The following is a 12,966-nucleotide window of genomic DNA, read 5'->3' as shown; positions in this document are numbered from 1 at the left end:
CCTCTGTACTGGCACGCCAACATTCTCCCACATTCAAAAAAACATGCATGCTGGGCTACTTAAAGCCTTTAACTTAACCACTGGTGTGAATGGTTGTTTGTCTGTATGTGCGCTGCGATTGGCTGCAGACCAGTCTAGGGTGTAGCCTGCCTCTAGTCTCATTCAGAGTGAGCAGTTTACTTGCAACTTTAATGAGGCCTAGCAGAATAGAAAATTGCTGGATGGATGTATGACGGATAATCCATGTACTGGAGTTTCTTTTATGTAAGCATGAAAATAGGAAATAAAGATAGAGTAAAGCGTTACTCAAAGTTCCACCTTCAAATAGTATATATTGTAAAATACGTGGCATGGATTTAGCTGTCTCAAAACATCTGTCACTCAGCATCATCACCATCTCCATTGTTTTACATGACTATAGTGCTAAAAAATTGTTGTATTAATATGTGCAGCTCAAAATATGTTTTTTACCCAAAAGATTCTCTAGTTGTCATTCTCCCAACTCTCTCTTGTACTCGTTTTATGACAAGCAGAGTCACATGATGTGTATACCTGTATTCCTACTACTAGTACTACAACTACAACGCCGACTACTACTAATAATAATGATAATATAATAATAATAACGTATTGGTAATGTTTACAGCAGATTCTGTTCATAGATGTATAAATTGCCTACCTATATATCATCCAAAAATTGTATGTACAACTTGTACAATATGATATCAACACAAAAGCTGTAAAAAAATATATATATTCTGAATTGCAAAGAATGTTGTTTTGTTTGACACGCTTAGAGATTTATCCGTTAATCCATTCATGATTGCTTTTTGAAGTGGAATATAACTGATCATAGGCAGAATATATATACGTGGGTTCCTGTTCCTATACTGCTAGACAAAGTATGTCTGCTTATATACATATAAGTACACGTATTATTTATGCCATAAAGTCTCATAAAAATCACATCGAAAAGTGACTTAAAATGAAAGGAAACAAACAAACTAAAATTCAAACACAAAACTTAATGAAATAATGTGTAGCCTAACATTGCTCACAAACCTTCTGGAATGTATAATAATGAAGCAGGTTCTGAAACCAATCATGTTCAGTTTATCCAACATTCCTCAGTTCCCAGATCCACAGAACAATGTCAGGAAACGTGGATGAGCTCCTTTCCCCTCAAGACTTCAATTTTTGCTCGAGAGTCCTCGTGGTTTAAAACTAAGCAATTTCTCTAAATGTTAAACCCTATATTCAAGTTACCAATAAAACAATAAAGAAACTGACTTGATTGTTCATGTTTATACATCGACCGATAAAACTAAATATTAAAGCGGTTCGTTGTCGTGCTTACCTGACAGATCCACGACGCACAACACCCACAAGTACACGAACTTCATACTGCTTGGAATCTTCATTGATAAAAGGTGACTGTCCGTAAATTGTTCATCCACTGCGACTGTCAATCAACCAGGTGAGTTGTCAGAGTTGTCAGCAGCGTACCTCAAAAGCAGCAGCGGCCATGCGTCACGGCAAACGGCGCGCCATTTTACGCATTCCTCGGCGCAAAGTAATCTCCTGAAAAAGTTATCTGGTGTTGGAGGTAACGGCGCTCCTGTAGGGATTGGAAATCGAGCGGGGATGAAAGCCAGCGCGAGGCTCGGTTTTCTCTGGGAGGGAAAGGAAGGAAGAGCGTCACATACAGTGGACCGCCGTCTCTGGCGCTCCACGTCTCTTCTTTCTCATTCATGTTGCCCGTTTATGACTTGCAACTTTGTCTCTCGAAAGTGTTTGAACAGTCTTTATGCTTGAAGTGTGAAGAGATCGGATCCTCTGAAGAACTGAATCATTTTTCCCAAAATTTAATCAGGTTTATTACAACATTTGAGTACATGATTGCTCTAAGAAACTGGAAAATGTTCAATGTCAAAAGCAAGAGGAAACTTCCGAGACGTTCTGGACGTTAGAGGCTTTGATATGTTTTGTGACACTGGTTATGAACCAATCACACAAATTTGGGTCAAATATTGTGTACCCATTTGAAAGATTTTGTGCACTCATCGAAGTACTAAACTGTGCATTTTAAAGGTCTACCGACATCCCTATACATATTGTAAAATAGATATTGTTATGAAAACTACATGTGATACTTCAATGTCTATATGAAAAAAAAAATGGGCGCATTCATGTGCAAAGTTGCGGAAATCTCACTCGACATCCGAGTGGTAGCCTTATTTCCTGCTACGTCATTTAAAGCAGACACACTGGGACAGTCGCCATTGAGAAGATGTTGTGCCACCTGCTTTGGGAGATGAACAACAGAGATTTTCAGATATTTCCGAAGCCCCTTCTGACAGGGAAACTCTTTTCGAAGAAGAGAACATCTCACAATCGAGTGAAGTGACCAGGGCAATATCAACCAATCGTTTTAAGCCATATTTAGATGATATGCGGATCACTTCTTACTAACAACAGACTCCCCGACAGTATTTATGACAGTTTTGTTAGTTCTGAGAGGATTACGTCGTCGTCCCCAACTATTATTTTTTTAATAGCTCTATACACACCTACCTGTCATATGGAACCCACTAAGCTCTCGTCCTTTGCACCTGTGCAATCCATTTTTCATGACAAACCGGGTGTTTTGGAAACGTGTGAGAAGTGAATCCATCCTCCTGAGTGTTCCAGCAATATCCAGCAATACAATGAGACAGCATTTTGGCCAAGACGCAGGAAAAAAAACAGTTATTTTCTTGCTGATAAAATTGATATATACACACGAAGCTGCCAGTGTGGGCATCTGGAAAAAAATGTTACTTCCGTCTTCTTCTCCAAATTGAATGTCTCGAGAGGATTTTCATGGCGGGAGATCCAAAAATCCATATACGACAATACCATGACACATGATGAAAAAACGGATGGGTCCATTCAGGCTGCCTTTTTTTTAAAAAATTAAATACATACTAAAATACATGCCATAATTGTTGGTCGACCTTTAATGGAGTGTTTGGGTGTTGGTGGAGGTGGTGTCCTGTTTTGTTTTGCACTTACAAGGCACCGTAGTTGTTATTGTTTGGCACAACAGCAATAAAATGTGTTTGAAATGAAAACACCCTCTTTCTGACAAGGCCAATGTGGTATCTTATTTTTACTGCAGGTTTATCTTTAGCACAGATACTGGAAAACAAGCATTGGATATATTGCAGCTGGTATCATGTTTTGCCAAATGCAGCATCTTTGTTCTTTCACTTCAATGACTTTGTTCCAATCCCCGCAGTTTTAGAGTCCATACTCCCCCCCATCCTAACTCTCAGGAAATAATGAACAATATGATTGTTGTGTCTACTGGTATTTTGTCTCTGATAATTTAAAAGGTTGACTTTGAAATGTCCACTCACACACGCCTTTTCTCATTTACTCAGCAATAAGTCTGAGACAGATTCGATGTTTTCTTTACATTTCCTTGCAGCTTCAGACAATCAACTATGAGTTGACTCCACTCCTTATTGTTTGAAATTTCCTGTTTTCCATTTCAGTCGTTCACTTAGGTTCTTTTAGCCTACAAGGAATATTCATTTGTACGCTAGATTCCCCCAAAAAACACGCTGAAGAATAAACAAATTCTCTGCAGAAGATTATTTTTTTACTGTGTTTTGTGAAATTGTGCAGCTTTACCTCCAGTATGAACTGTTCAATCAGTGAAGGGTAAAACAACAATAAAATGTCAGACTTGGTATACTCACAAATTCTTATCCACTACTGCAATAAGGTGAAAAAAGCACAACACTGTGCACTCCCAAGACTGTAACAGTTTTATCTTGTACTGTACCAGAGGGTTTCCTTTTTCAATATTAACACACAAAGATCTTGGTACCTCCTTTTTGCCTTCTTGACCCGAACAACTTCATTGTAAAATAGAGGACTTAGTCTGTTGTTCTGATGTGATTTAAAAACATCCTCCAAAGGTGAGCAACTGAAATGCAAGAATGACACTAAATAATTATACAGTCTGTTTAGAGCAGCTGCGCAGCTCAGCACACGTAGATGAGGTCACAAAATGAAAATCCAACTATAAACTCAGTCCATTAAAATCTTTGTAGTAAAACTGAGAAGGGGAGCATCCAGCAGGATTTACTGTCATATTGTTGCATGGGGGGGAGCACAAGGGAAAGGCTAATTGCAGGGTCAGCACAGATGCTTCAACCTCTGGCTTCCCAGCAGTACATTATTGCCACAAGTCTATATTTGTGCAGCATATGTACCTCTCTTGTGCCACAGTATTTACAACCAGGCTGAGTCATACAGCTGTATCTTTCAGAACCTAATCACACTAAAGCAACAATGTTGTTGTTGTTAATTGTTTATAAATTCACTTGCTCTGAGTCATTGCCAATCAAGCAAAGAGTTGTGCGTTTGTGGTCTTTAAATCAGAAAGTAGTCATTGTAGACCGAGCAACTGCATTCAAAGAAGCCAAGAAATGAAGAGTTGAAATCATTGCACTGGGATGTGGTTTCTTTTTGAAGAACAAAGCCAGTACTTTTTTTTTTTTTTTTTTACTGTGGAGTTACTGCATTTTGGCTTGACATCGTGAGATAAACATGAGTGATCTCCCCCACACCAAAGATCCAATGGAGAGCTTAGAATATAACACATTTTGTTTGACCCCACCATATATTCAAGTCCAAATATAATGTATAAATCCAAACATTTTGAGTGTATATGATTAATAAAGGGTGGCACGGTGGAACATGTGGAAAGCCTTGGCCTCACAGTTCTGAAGACCCAGTTTCAATCCCAGCCCCCCCTTGCCTGGGTGGGTTTTCTCCGGGCACTCCGGTTTCCTCCCACATCCCAAAAACATGCAACATTAATTGGACACTCTAAAAATTGGCCCTCGGTGTGATTGTGAGTGCGGCTGTTTGTTTTCATGTGGCCTGCGATTGGCTGGCAACCACTTCAGGGTGTACCCCGCTTCCTACCCGTTGACATTTGGGATAGGCTCCAGCACTCCCACGACCCTTGTGAAGATAAGCGGCTAATAAAATGGATGGTTAATAAAGGCAACTGTCCATCTTCCAATAACTTTGAAGGTTCCGGTTAAAATTTGTCAAGAAATCAGCTCATAACCCATCAACCTGTTTTGTAAACCATTCCTTAAAGCCCGGGTGTCGTCCCTATAAACATTCTAAAGTAGATATTGTAATGAAAAATACATATTACAGTATTCACTTCAATGTCTATACGAAAAAAAAAGTGAGCGGAGAGCGCGTCATCCATGCAAAAAGTTGCACAATTGAGTGTCCCTCGACATTCAAGTGGTCGCCATATTAGTCGCATCACCTGTCCTTGACGTCATCGTCACTTCCGCCGTTGAAAACGCGCAGTGCCTGCTACTACAGAAGCCGAACAACAGAGATATTCGCATTTTTCCGACGAAGTTACCAGGGCAATATTACACTATTGTTTCGAGCCCTCAGGGCAATATTACACTAATGTTTCGAGCCATATTCAGATGATTTCCGATCCACTCCCGCGGCAGAGTTGAGCCATCGCGGCTCATCGCAGCCGGCCGGTGTGGCTTATGACAGGGCCGAGCGGTGCTGCTTTAGTCGCAGTCGAGCCGGGGCGCTTTATGCAGGCACGCGACTGAGTAATGCATTCTCGGCTGGGTTCTTCAGAGCCCCCCCCATCACAAAGCCCGACACGGAGCCTTCGCAGAAGCTGTGACCATGCAGCGCCTCAGCTGGTGTGGCGGAGTTTAGGTGCCAGTGGTGGAATATAAGGAGGAGGTGGAGCCTAGCTATGTTGCTTTTAGGGGTATGTTCAAAGTACTCGACGAACACTATGGAGATATTGTTGGCTGGGCGACGTGCACATCGACACACTTCATACGCGGATCTTTTGTTACTTTATGAGACCGATTACGTGGTCCGCCCCAAACTATTATTTTTTTTTAGTAGCTGTATACACACCTACCTGTTATTTGGAACTCACGAAGCTCTCGTCCTCTGCACCCGTGCGATCCATTTTTCACAACGAACAGGGTCTCTTTCAAACTTATGAAGGGTAATTCCATTCTCCCGAGTGTTCAAGCAATGTCCAGCAATGCAATGACCTGGCATTTTAGCTAACTCGAAGGAACAATGAGCTACCTTCCCAGAGGTAAAACTAATGGAAACAAACGAGTCCACTCGGGGGCGCCTCTGTCCTGTACGTCACTTCCTGCTTCTTCTCAAAAACAAATCCCTCGAGAGGATTTTCATGCCGGGAGTTACAAAAAGCTGTATACGTCAAAATCATGTTTTGTGGTGAAAAAACACATGGGACCATATTGGCTGTGGGTTTTTCATTAATAATATTCCAAAATTCATCTGTTTGATGACACTTGCACTTTAAAGAAAGGCTTTACATAGACTTCCTCCATCCTACCTTGGGGTACCACTTGCCAATTGATCCAAATACCGGTAAATCTGTTTTACATACAGAAATACTTTTCTGTAGTCTTCTTCAATACAATCATTTTCAATTAAATTCACATCTACTGTATTCTTTCAGAAAGACGAGATTCTAAGATTTTTTTTTTTTTATTGGGTTTGGACAGGAATTTTAAAAACTTCCATTTTGAGATGGTTTATATTTTTATTTTCATTTTTATTTTTAAGATTGCAGAAGTCTTGTATTTTTTGTATTCTATAACGGTCTTGTGTATACAACCCATAAGCTGTAAACAAAGTAAACAAATACATTTTGACAAATGTATAGCTGTACTTATTTAAAAGATCTGCAAAGGGAAACTAAACTATGCAAGCCATTTGGGTGAAGTGTCAGGGGAATAAAATAAATGGGGCCATTTTGAACTCTGGGGTGGAATAAAGATGTATCACAGGTGGTGTTAAAATTCCATAATTTCAAAATGATCCCACACATGAAGGGAGCTTGTTTATGTCTTTGTCTGTTGACACTGACATGGTTGCTCCTGTGTATTGTACATGTTTTTAGACACTTTGGAACTCCCTTCCACAGTTTGTCAAGCACTCCATTTGCAGAAGTGTGATACTCAGAGTTTGTAAGGGCTTTTGACATTTTGTTTTGGTTGCAGTGGGGGAGGTGGTGATGGCAAATCTTGGAGTTCCTCGGAGAGAAACTAACAACTCAAGCAGGAGGTCTGCGACTTTGTGAGAAAGTTTGTATCAAATTCCCATTTCCCCTCATTGTGAAGTGAACTGGCACAGTTCCACACGCACTAATCCGACTGTTCCCGGAGAGCCTATAGGCTAGGGTATTCCTCACACCTTCCAAGACCCCTAAATGGAACGTGTGAGATGAGGAATGTATTCACAGAAAAGTTGTTGGGACTGACCCTATGCATTTTTGAAGGCCCTGAAAGACCAGAATATTGAATCAGATTTCCCAAAAAGATAACAAGCCATAAAACCTTGATAATTAAGTCACTTGTTTTGAACGCAATCTTTTTCTAGATGTCAAAGTAAAGGCTCCAATGCTATAACCAAAGGTATGTTTCCCTTTCACTTACGCTAAATACTGTATGAGCCAGGAGGTCGTTTGTATCTGGTTTAGTTTTTAAACATAATGATCTTGAGGACTTAAAGTAAATTGCAAATCTCCTTGAAGACTTCAATTTTAACAGGCTACACAGTATCAGTCTGTGTGAACGATAGTTTAAGGTTTCCTACTCTTTCTGACTTGAGATAAAACATGCAGAAAACTGTGAAACAATTAAGATGATGATATCATTTCAAGCATGTCATCCTTGCTGTAAATGCTTAGCCATGTTACATTTCACTATGGACTGACAGTTTCATGTGTGAGTTTTTGATTAAACCTTTTATATTTTATGTCAATGTGCCCTGTGACTGACTGGCGACCAGTTCAGGGTGTAAATTTGGCTGGGATAGGCTCCAGCACTCCATGCAACCCTTGTGCAAATAAGTGGCTTGGAAAAAGGTTCAATGTCAATGTGCTAAGCAAAGCAGATTTATTTACCTTGTGTATTTAATACACAAATCAACTTAATGTCCTTTACATGATTAAAAGCATTAACAAACAAAGACAAAAATTGTTTACAAACATTTCAAACTTAAAGGAATAGAAAGTACAGTTTAAACACCATACAGTGCAAGGAATATTTAAAAGTGGAAATGGAAAACAGCATGAGAAAAAAGAATACTTTTTTTTAACGTGGAAAAAAATAAAAATATTACATTTGTGTGGCATACCAGCTAAATGCTGCTTCACCATGTTTGCTTTGGACTCTGTGCTCCACTATTTGACACTATTTGATCCGAGTATCAATCTCAGATCCCTATTGTGTTTAAATTCTATTAGCATTTCTTTCATGTATTCAGGACCTACTGTAAATAATTTAGCGATTTATAGATCAGTAGCAGAACATTAAAATCTATTCTCAAGATTTAAGAATTGGAGTAATATGCTTTTCCCTCCTTGTTCTGGTCAGAACCTGAGTTGCAGCTGTTTAATGTTTTTTTTTTTTTTTTTGGGTGTCCAGTCCATTAGAATAGTCAAGTCTTCTTGAGATAAAAGCATGGATGAGCCTCACCCAATCTGCTCGACGCATGCAAGCCTTCATTTTGGATATGTTGTTTCAGATGGTAGAAGGTGTTTTTTGTTATTGATTAGATATAACTGTTAAAATTCAGGTCTGAATCAGAACACTAAGGTTTTGGACTGTCATGAACGTAAGACAAAAGATAGGACCCAAATGCAGGACTCCAAAGCAGTGACATGATTTTAGAAGGAACTTTAATCCAGACAGAGGTCATACACAGGCAAGCAGTCCAACAAAGGCAAAGGCACAAAAGCATGTGGCAAAGGGCAAGGTCCAAAAATATGAAAAACGAGGTTGGATAATTACTAGGCAAAAAGACTCAACTAGACTTGCCTGTGGTGGCACAGGAACGCTGGGCTGTGGCAATGAGGCAAATACACAACAAGAAGCTCGTATACTCACAGAGACTCATGCAGTCTCATACAACAAACTGGCAAATAGTAACACAACACAAAATCCTTAAATACATGGCACAATTAGAGCCAATGAGGCACAAGTGAGAAGCTGCTGCCGGAGGCAGCCACACACAGGGCAGTGGCCTGGCCAAGCCCCTAACACAGACTTGGTTTTTGGTTTTTAAAGAGAGTGACTCCAGGTATTTATCAACAGCAATCCTGTTTTACTTAATGCCAAAAACAATTCTGTTTTGTTGTAGTTTAATTGAATTACATAGAACTGTATTCATCTGGAGACACTGCTAAATACAACTGTGTCATCTGCATAGTCATGACGGTCAAAACTAATGTTGTGAAACATTCCACTCAAGGGTACCATATACAGACTTAACAGTAGGGCTCCAAGAACTGACCACTGAGGGACTCCATAGGTCACTGCCATTCAATGAGATTGGATACTTCCAATGGTTACAAAATAACTCCTGTCCTCTAAGTAGGACCTGAACCATTTAAAGACAGTTCCTTTTAGTGCTACCCACGATTCCAACCTCTTCAGCAGTTTATTATGATTTACTGTATCAATATCACCATATTTGACAAGAACAGAACTGACACCTTTCTGGAGTCACTGTTCAATCTTATATTATTTAGCACATTGATAACAGCCGTCTATACTCTAATGTGTTCAGAAACTTGAAAAAGTAAATTTAATTTCAGGAAATTGCTGAGTTGATTAAAAAACTCTTTCCCAACAATCTTGGCTATGAAAGGGAGATTGGAGATGGGTCTATAGCTTGCTAACATGGATGCATCCAGCTTTCTATTTTTTTAGAAGAGGCTTAATGGCAATTACTTTAAGAGCTTTATGAAATTTGGCTGACTGAAGTGAACAATTGATTATTTGCTCGAAATGAGCTAGCACAGACTTCACAATCGCTTTGAAAGAGTCATGGTATTGAGTTATGACAGTTCCTTCATGTTTTTAGCTGCTGAAGTGTTTTCTCTACAGTTTTTTTAGTCAAGTGTACCAAATTCTGACAGCGTAATACAGTTTTTCCTGGGAGGCTTCAGATATAGTATCTTTTTTTTTTTCACAAAAATAACAAGCAAATTCATTGCATTTATCAGATGTTAGGTATTCTGCAACTATTAAATTTGAGGGGTTGTGAGCTTGTCAATCACAGAAGAGTGCAAGTGCTGTTGCATATTCATGACTTACATTCTGCTTTCCTACACTTTGATTTAGAGCTCTTCAACATCATTGTTGTAAAATAGTTGTAATCAGTACAAATAACTGATAGCAGTTCTAAAAAATAAAATCCTCCATACATTTTCTATTGTATCTTGGAGGCCTATAAATGATTAAATCAATAACTTTTAGGTCACATGGAACTAAAAAGCAGAGATATTCAAAAGAGCTAAAATCACCCAGGATAATTTATTTACACTGAAATATCTATCCCTGGTCTGTCTGGTGGCCGTCCAGCGAGGAGCTTGGGTGAGTAGTTCATGAGGGTCGGCAAGGACGCCAAGCACCAGGGTCCCTACAGGGTCACACAGGCGGACATCCACAAGGAGGGTACCAATGGCAAAGCAGGAACCAATCAGGAGCAGGTGAGAGCTGTGGATGAAGCAATGCCAAGGCATGGTCGATAGGTGGCCGCTGCTGCTGCTGATTGAGCACTGCTGAGGCATGGTCGAGAGTTGGTGGCTGCTACTAGGTCTCAGAGTCAGGCTCCACTGAGATGGACACCGAGACGTAAGCAAGTGGTGGGTTGGGTTCAGGCACCGATTAGACATGGGCGAGAGTTGATTGGGGGTCAGTCGTTCCCGAGACATGAGCGACAAGCAGCTGCTGGTCAGGCACTACTGAGACATCAGCCGGAGGCGGCTGCTTGTCAGCCACCACCGAAACATGAGCGAGAGTCGGCGGCTGGTCAGTAATATGTTTACAATTGTGGTTATCGTTTTGGAGTGGTATGGAAATATAAATATTGACCCTCACATGTAGCTACTGTACATAAGGTAACATCAACATATTAATACCACACAGTAGACCAACACACAATGCCGTTTTATATCACTTTGAACTACAAGTGCAATGATACATTCATTTAATACAGTCAGTATCTGAGTTACAACGTAGATGAGTTACAACCAGAAGTACTTACGACTGTCATGATCCTGCCACTTCAGCACGAGTTGTGCGGCTGCGCTGATTGGGAGGCACACACCTGTGCCTCATGCGGCCTGATCATCCCCCGTATATATAGGACCCGGTGACGACTGGTCCTCCGCCAGTTCGTTGAGCTTTATGTCCCGTTCCAGCACTCTCGTATTCCTGACTGAACCCGTGTGTATCGACCTCCGTCCGTTCTCTGACCAACCTTGTAAGCCTGACTCCTTGACACTTCTGCCTGCGTTGATTGTTTCCCCGTGTACCGACTCCTGCCTGTCCGCTCATCTGTTCTCTTCGCCCGACGCCCCAACAACCGCTGCTGCACCGGACTGCCTGCTCGATCCCCGACCTCGGCATATAATAAACGTGTCTCTTCTTGAACTACCTTGCGTCTTCCGAGTTCCTGCATTTGGGTCCTACCTCTCGTTCCGATGGGACATGACAACGACCATGTCCAGCAGATGTCCATTAGGTATGATTTTACTGCCTGCACAGAGCATAAGACAGTTGTTGCAGCCCGTCATCATGTATAACAGTTATAACAGCGCAGCATCCCATCATCTCACACTCACAGCAGTATTTTACCACTACACTCAGTAACTAGATACTGTAACAGCTCTCTTAATTTTATCTTCATTTACAGTACAAAAAAAGATCTTTACTCTACAAATAAAAATTAACTTGTAATGTATGTCTTTCAAAATGTGTAACAAAAGAAGAGACATGAATGTGACAAGGGTTGACTAAGAGGTGACAGTGATCAAGTAGAGTTTAAATATTTTGAACTGTATAACTTGTTACATTTTAAACCTGAATGAAGTAATTATATCTAAATGTATATATATATATATATATATAAGGCGGGATGATGGTCTCACAGTTCTGAGGTCCCGGGTTCAATCCCGGACCCGCCTGTGTGGACTTTGCATGTTCTCCTTGTGCCTGCGTGGGTTTCCTCCAGGCAGTCCACTTTCCTCCCAGATTCCCAAAACATGCAACATGAATTGGACACTCTAAATTGCCCCCAGGTGTGATTGTGAGTGCTGCTGTTTGTCTCGATGTGCCCTGCGACTGGCTGGCAACCAGTTCAGGGTGTACCCCGCCTCCTGCCCGTTGACAGCTGGGATAGGCTCCAGTACTCCCCGTGACCATCGTGAGGATAAGCTGTGAAGAAAATGAATGCATATATAAACATGCAACATTAATTGCACACTCTAATTTGCCCCTAGGTATGATTGTGAGTGCGGCTGTCTCTATTGCCCTGCGATTGGCTGGCAACCAGTTCAGGGTGTACCTTGCCTCCTCCCTGTTGACAGCTAGGATAGGCTCCAGCACTCCTGCGACCCTCGTGAGGATACGCGGCTAAGAAAATGGATGGATGTGTATCTATATATATATATATATATATATATATATATATATATGTCTCTATATAAATGCATTCTTAGTGTCACGACCCATCGGAACGAAGGTAGGACCCAAATGCAGGAGGACACGGGAGACACAGAGGTAATTAGGGAAAAACGTTTATTATTAGAAGGTCGGGGATCGGGCAGGCAGTCAGGTGCAGCGGCGGTGGTCGGGATGTCGAGCGTAGAGAGCAGGTCTGTGGGCAGGCAGGAGTCGGTACACGGGAGATCGATCAAAGTAGGCAGGAGTATTAAAGGAGTCAGGCTTACGGGGTCGGTCGGAGAGCAGGCAGAGGTTGGTACACACATGAATACGATCAGAGATACGTGGGTGCTCAAACGGGGCATGAACCTCAACGATCTGGCGGAGGACCAGTCGTCACCGGGTCCTA

The 12,966-nt window shown here is 41.1% G+C and overlaps 1 protein-coding gene across 3 annotated transcripts in view; it reads right to left on the bottom strand.

Moving 5' to 3' along the window:
• tie1 (tyrosine kinase with immunoglobulin-like and EGF-like domains 1) overlaps positions 1 to 11,853 on the bottom strand; it is a 30,959-nt gene extending 19,106 nt beyond the window's left edge. For 2 of the 3 annotated variants that reach the window (XM_061825390.1, XM_061825392.1), the window contains exon 1: positions 1,358 to 1,737. In XM_061825390.1, coding sequence (XP_061681374.1) covers positions 1,358 to 1,421 — 64 coding nt within the window. In that variant the 5' untranslated portion in view covers positions 1,422 to 1,737. Of the gene's footprint in view, positions 1 to 1,357; positions 1,738 to 11,157 lie in introns of those variants that run through there. The other variant, XM_061825391.1, reaches the window with a different exon arrangement.
• Between the last annotated feature and the right edge of the window lie 1,113 nt (positions 11,854 to 12,966).

This window comes from Syngnathoides biaculeatus, chromosome 7 (genome assembly GCF_019802595.1).
Source record: "Syngnathoides biaculeatus isolate LvHL_M chromosome 7, ASM1980259v1, whole genome shotgun sequence".
NCBI classification, from domain to species: Eukaryota; Metazoa; Chordata; class Actinopteri; order Syngnathiformes; family Syngnathidae; genus Syngnathoides; species Syngnathoides biaculeatus.
Note: the sequence above shows the minus strand (reverse complement) of the source record. Positions and strands in the feature narration are given on the sequence as shown.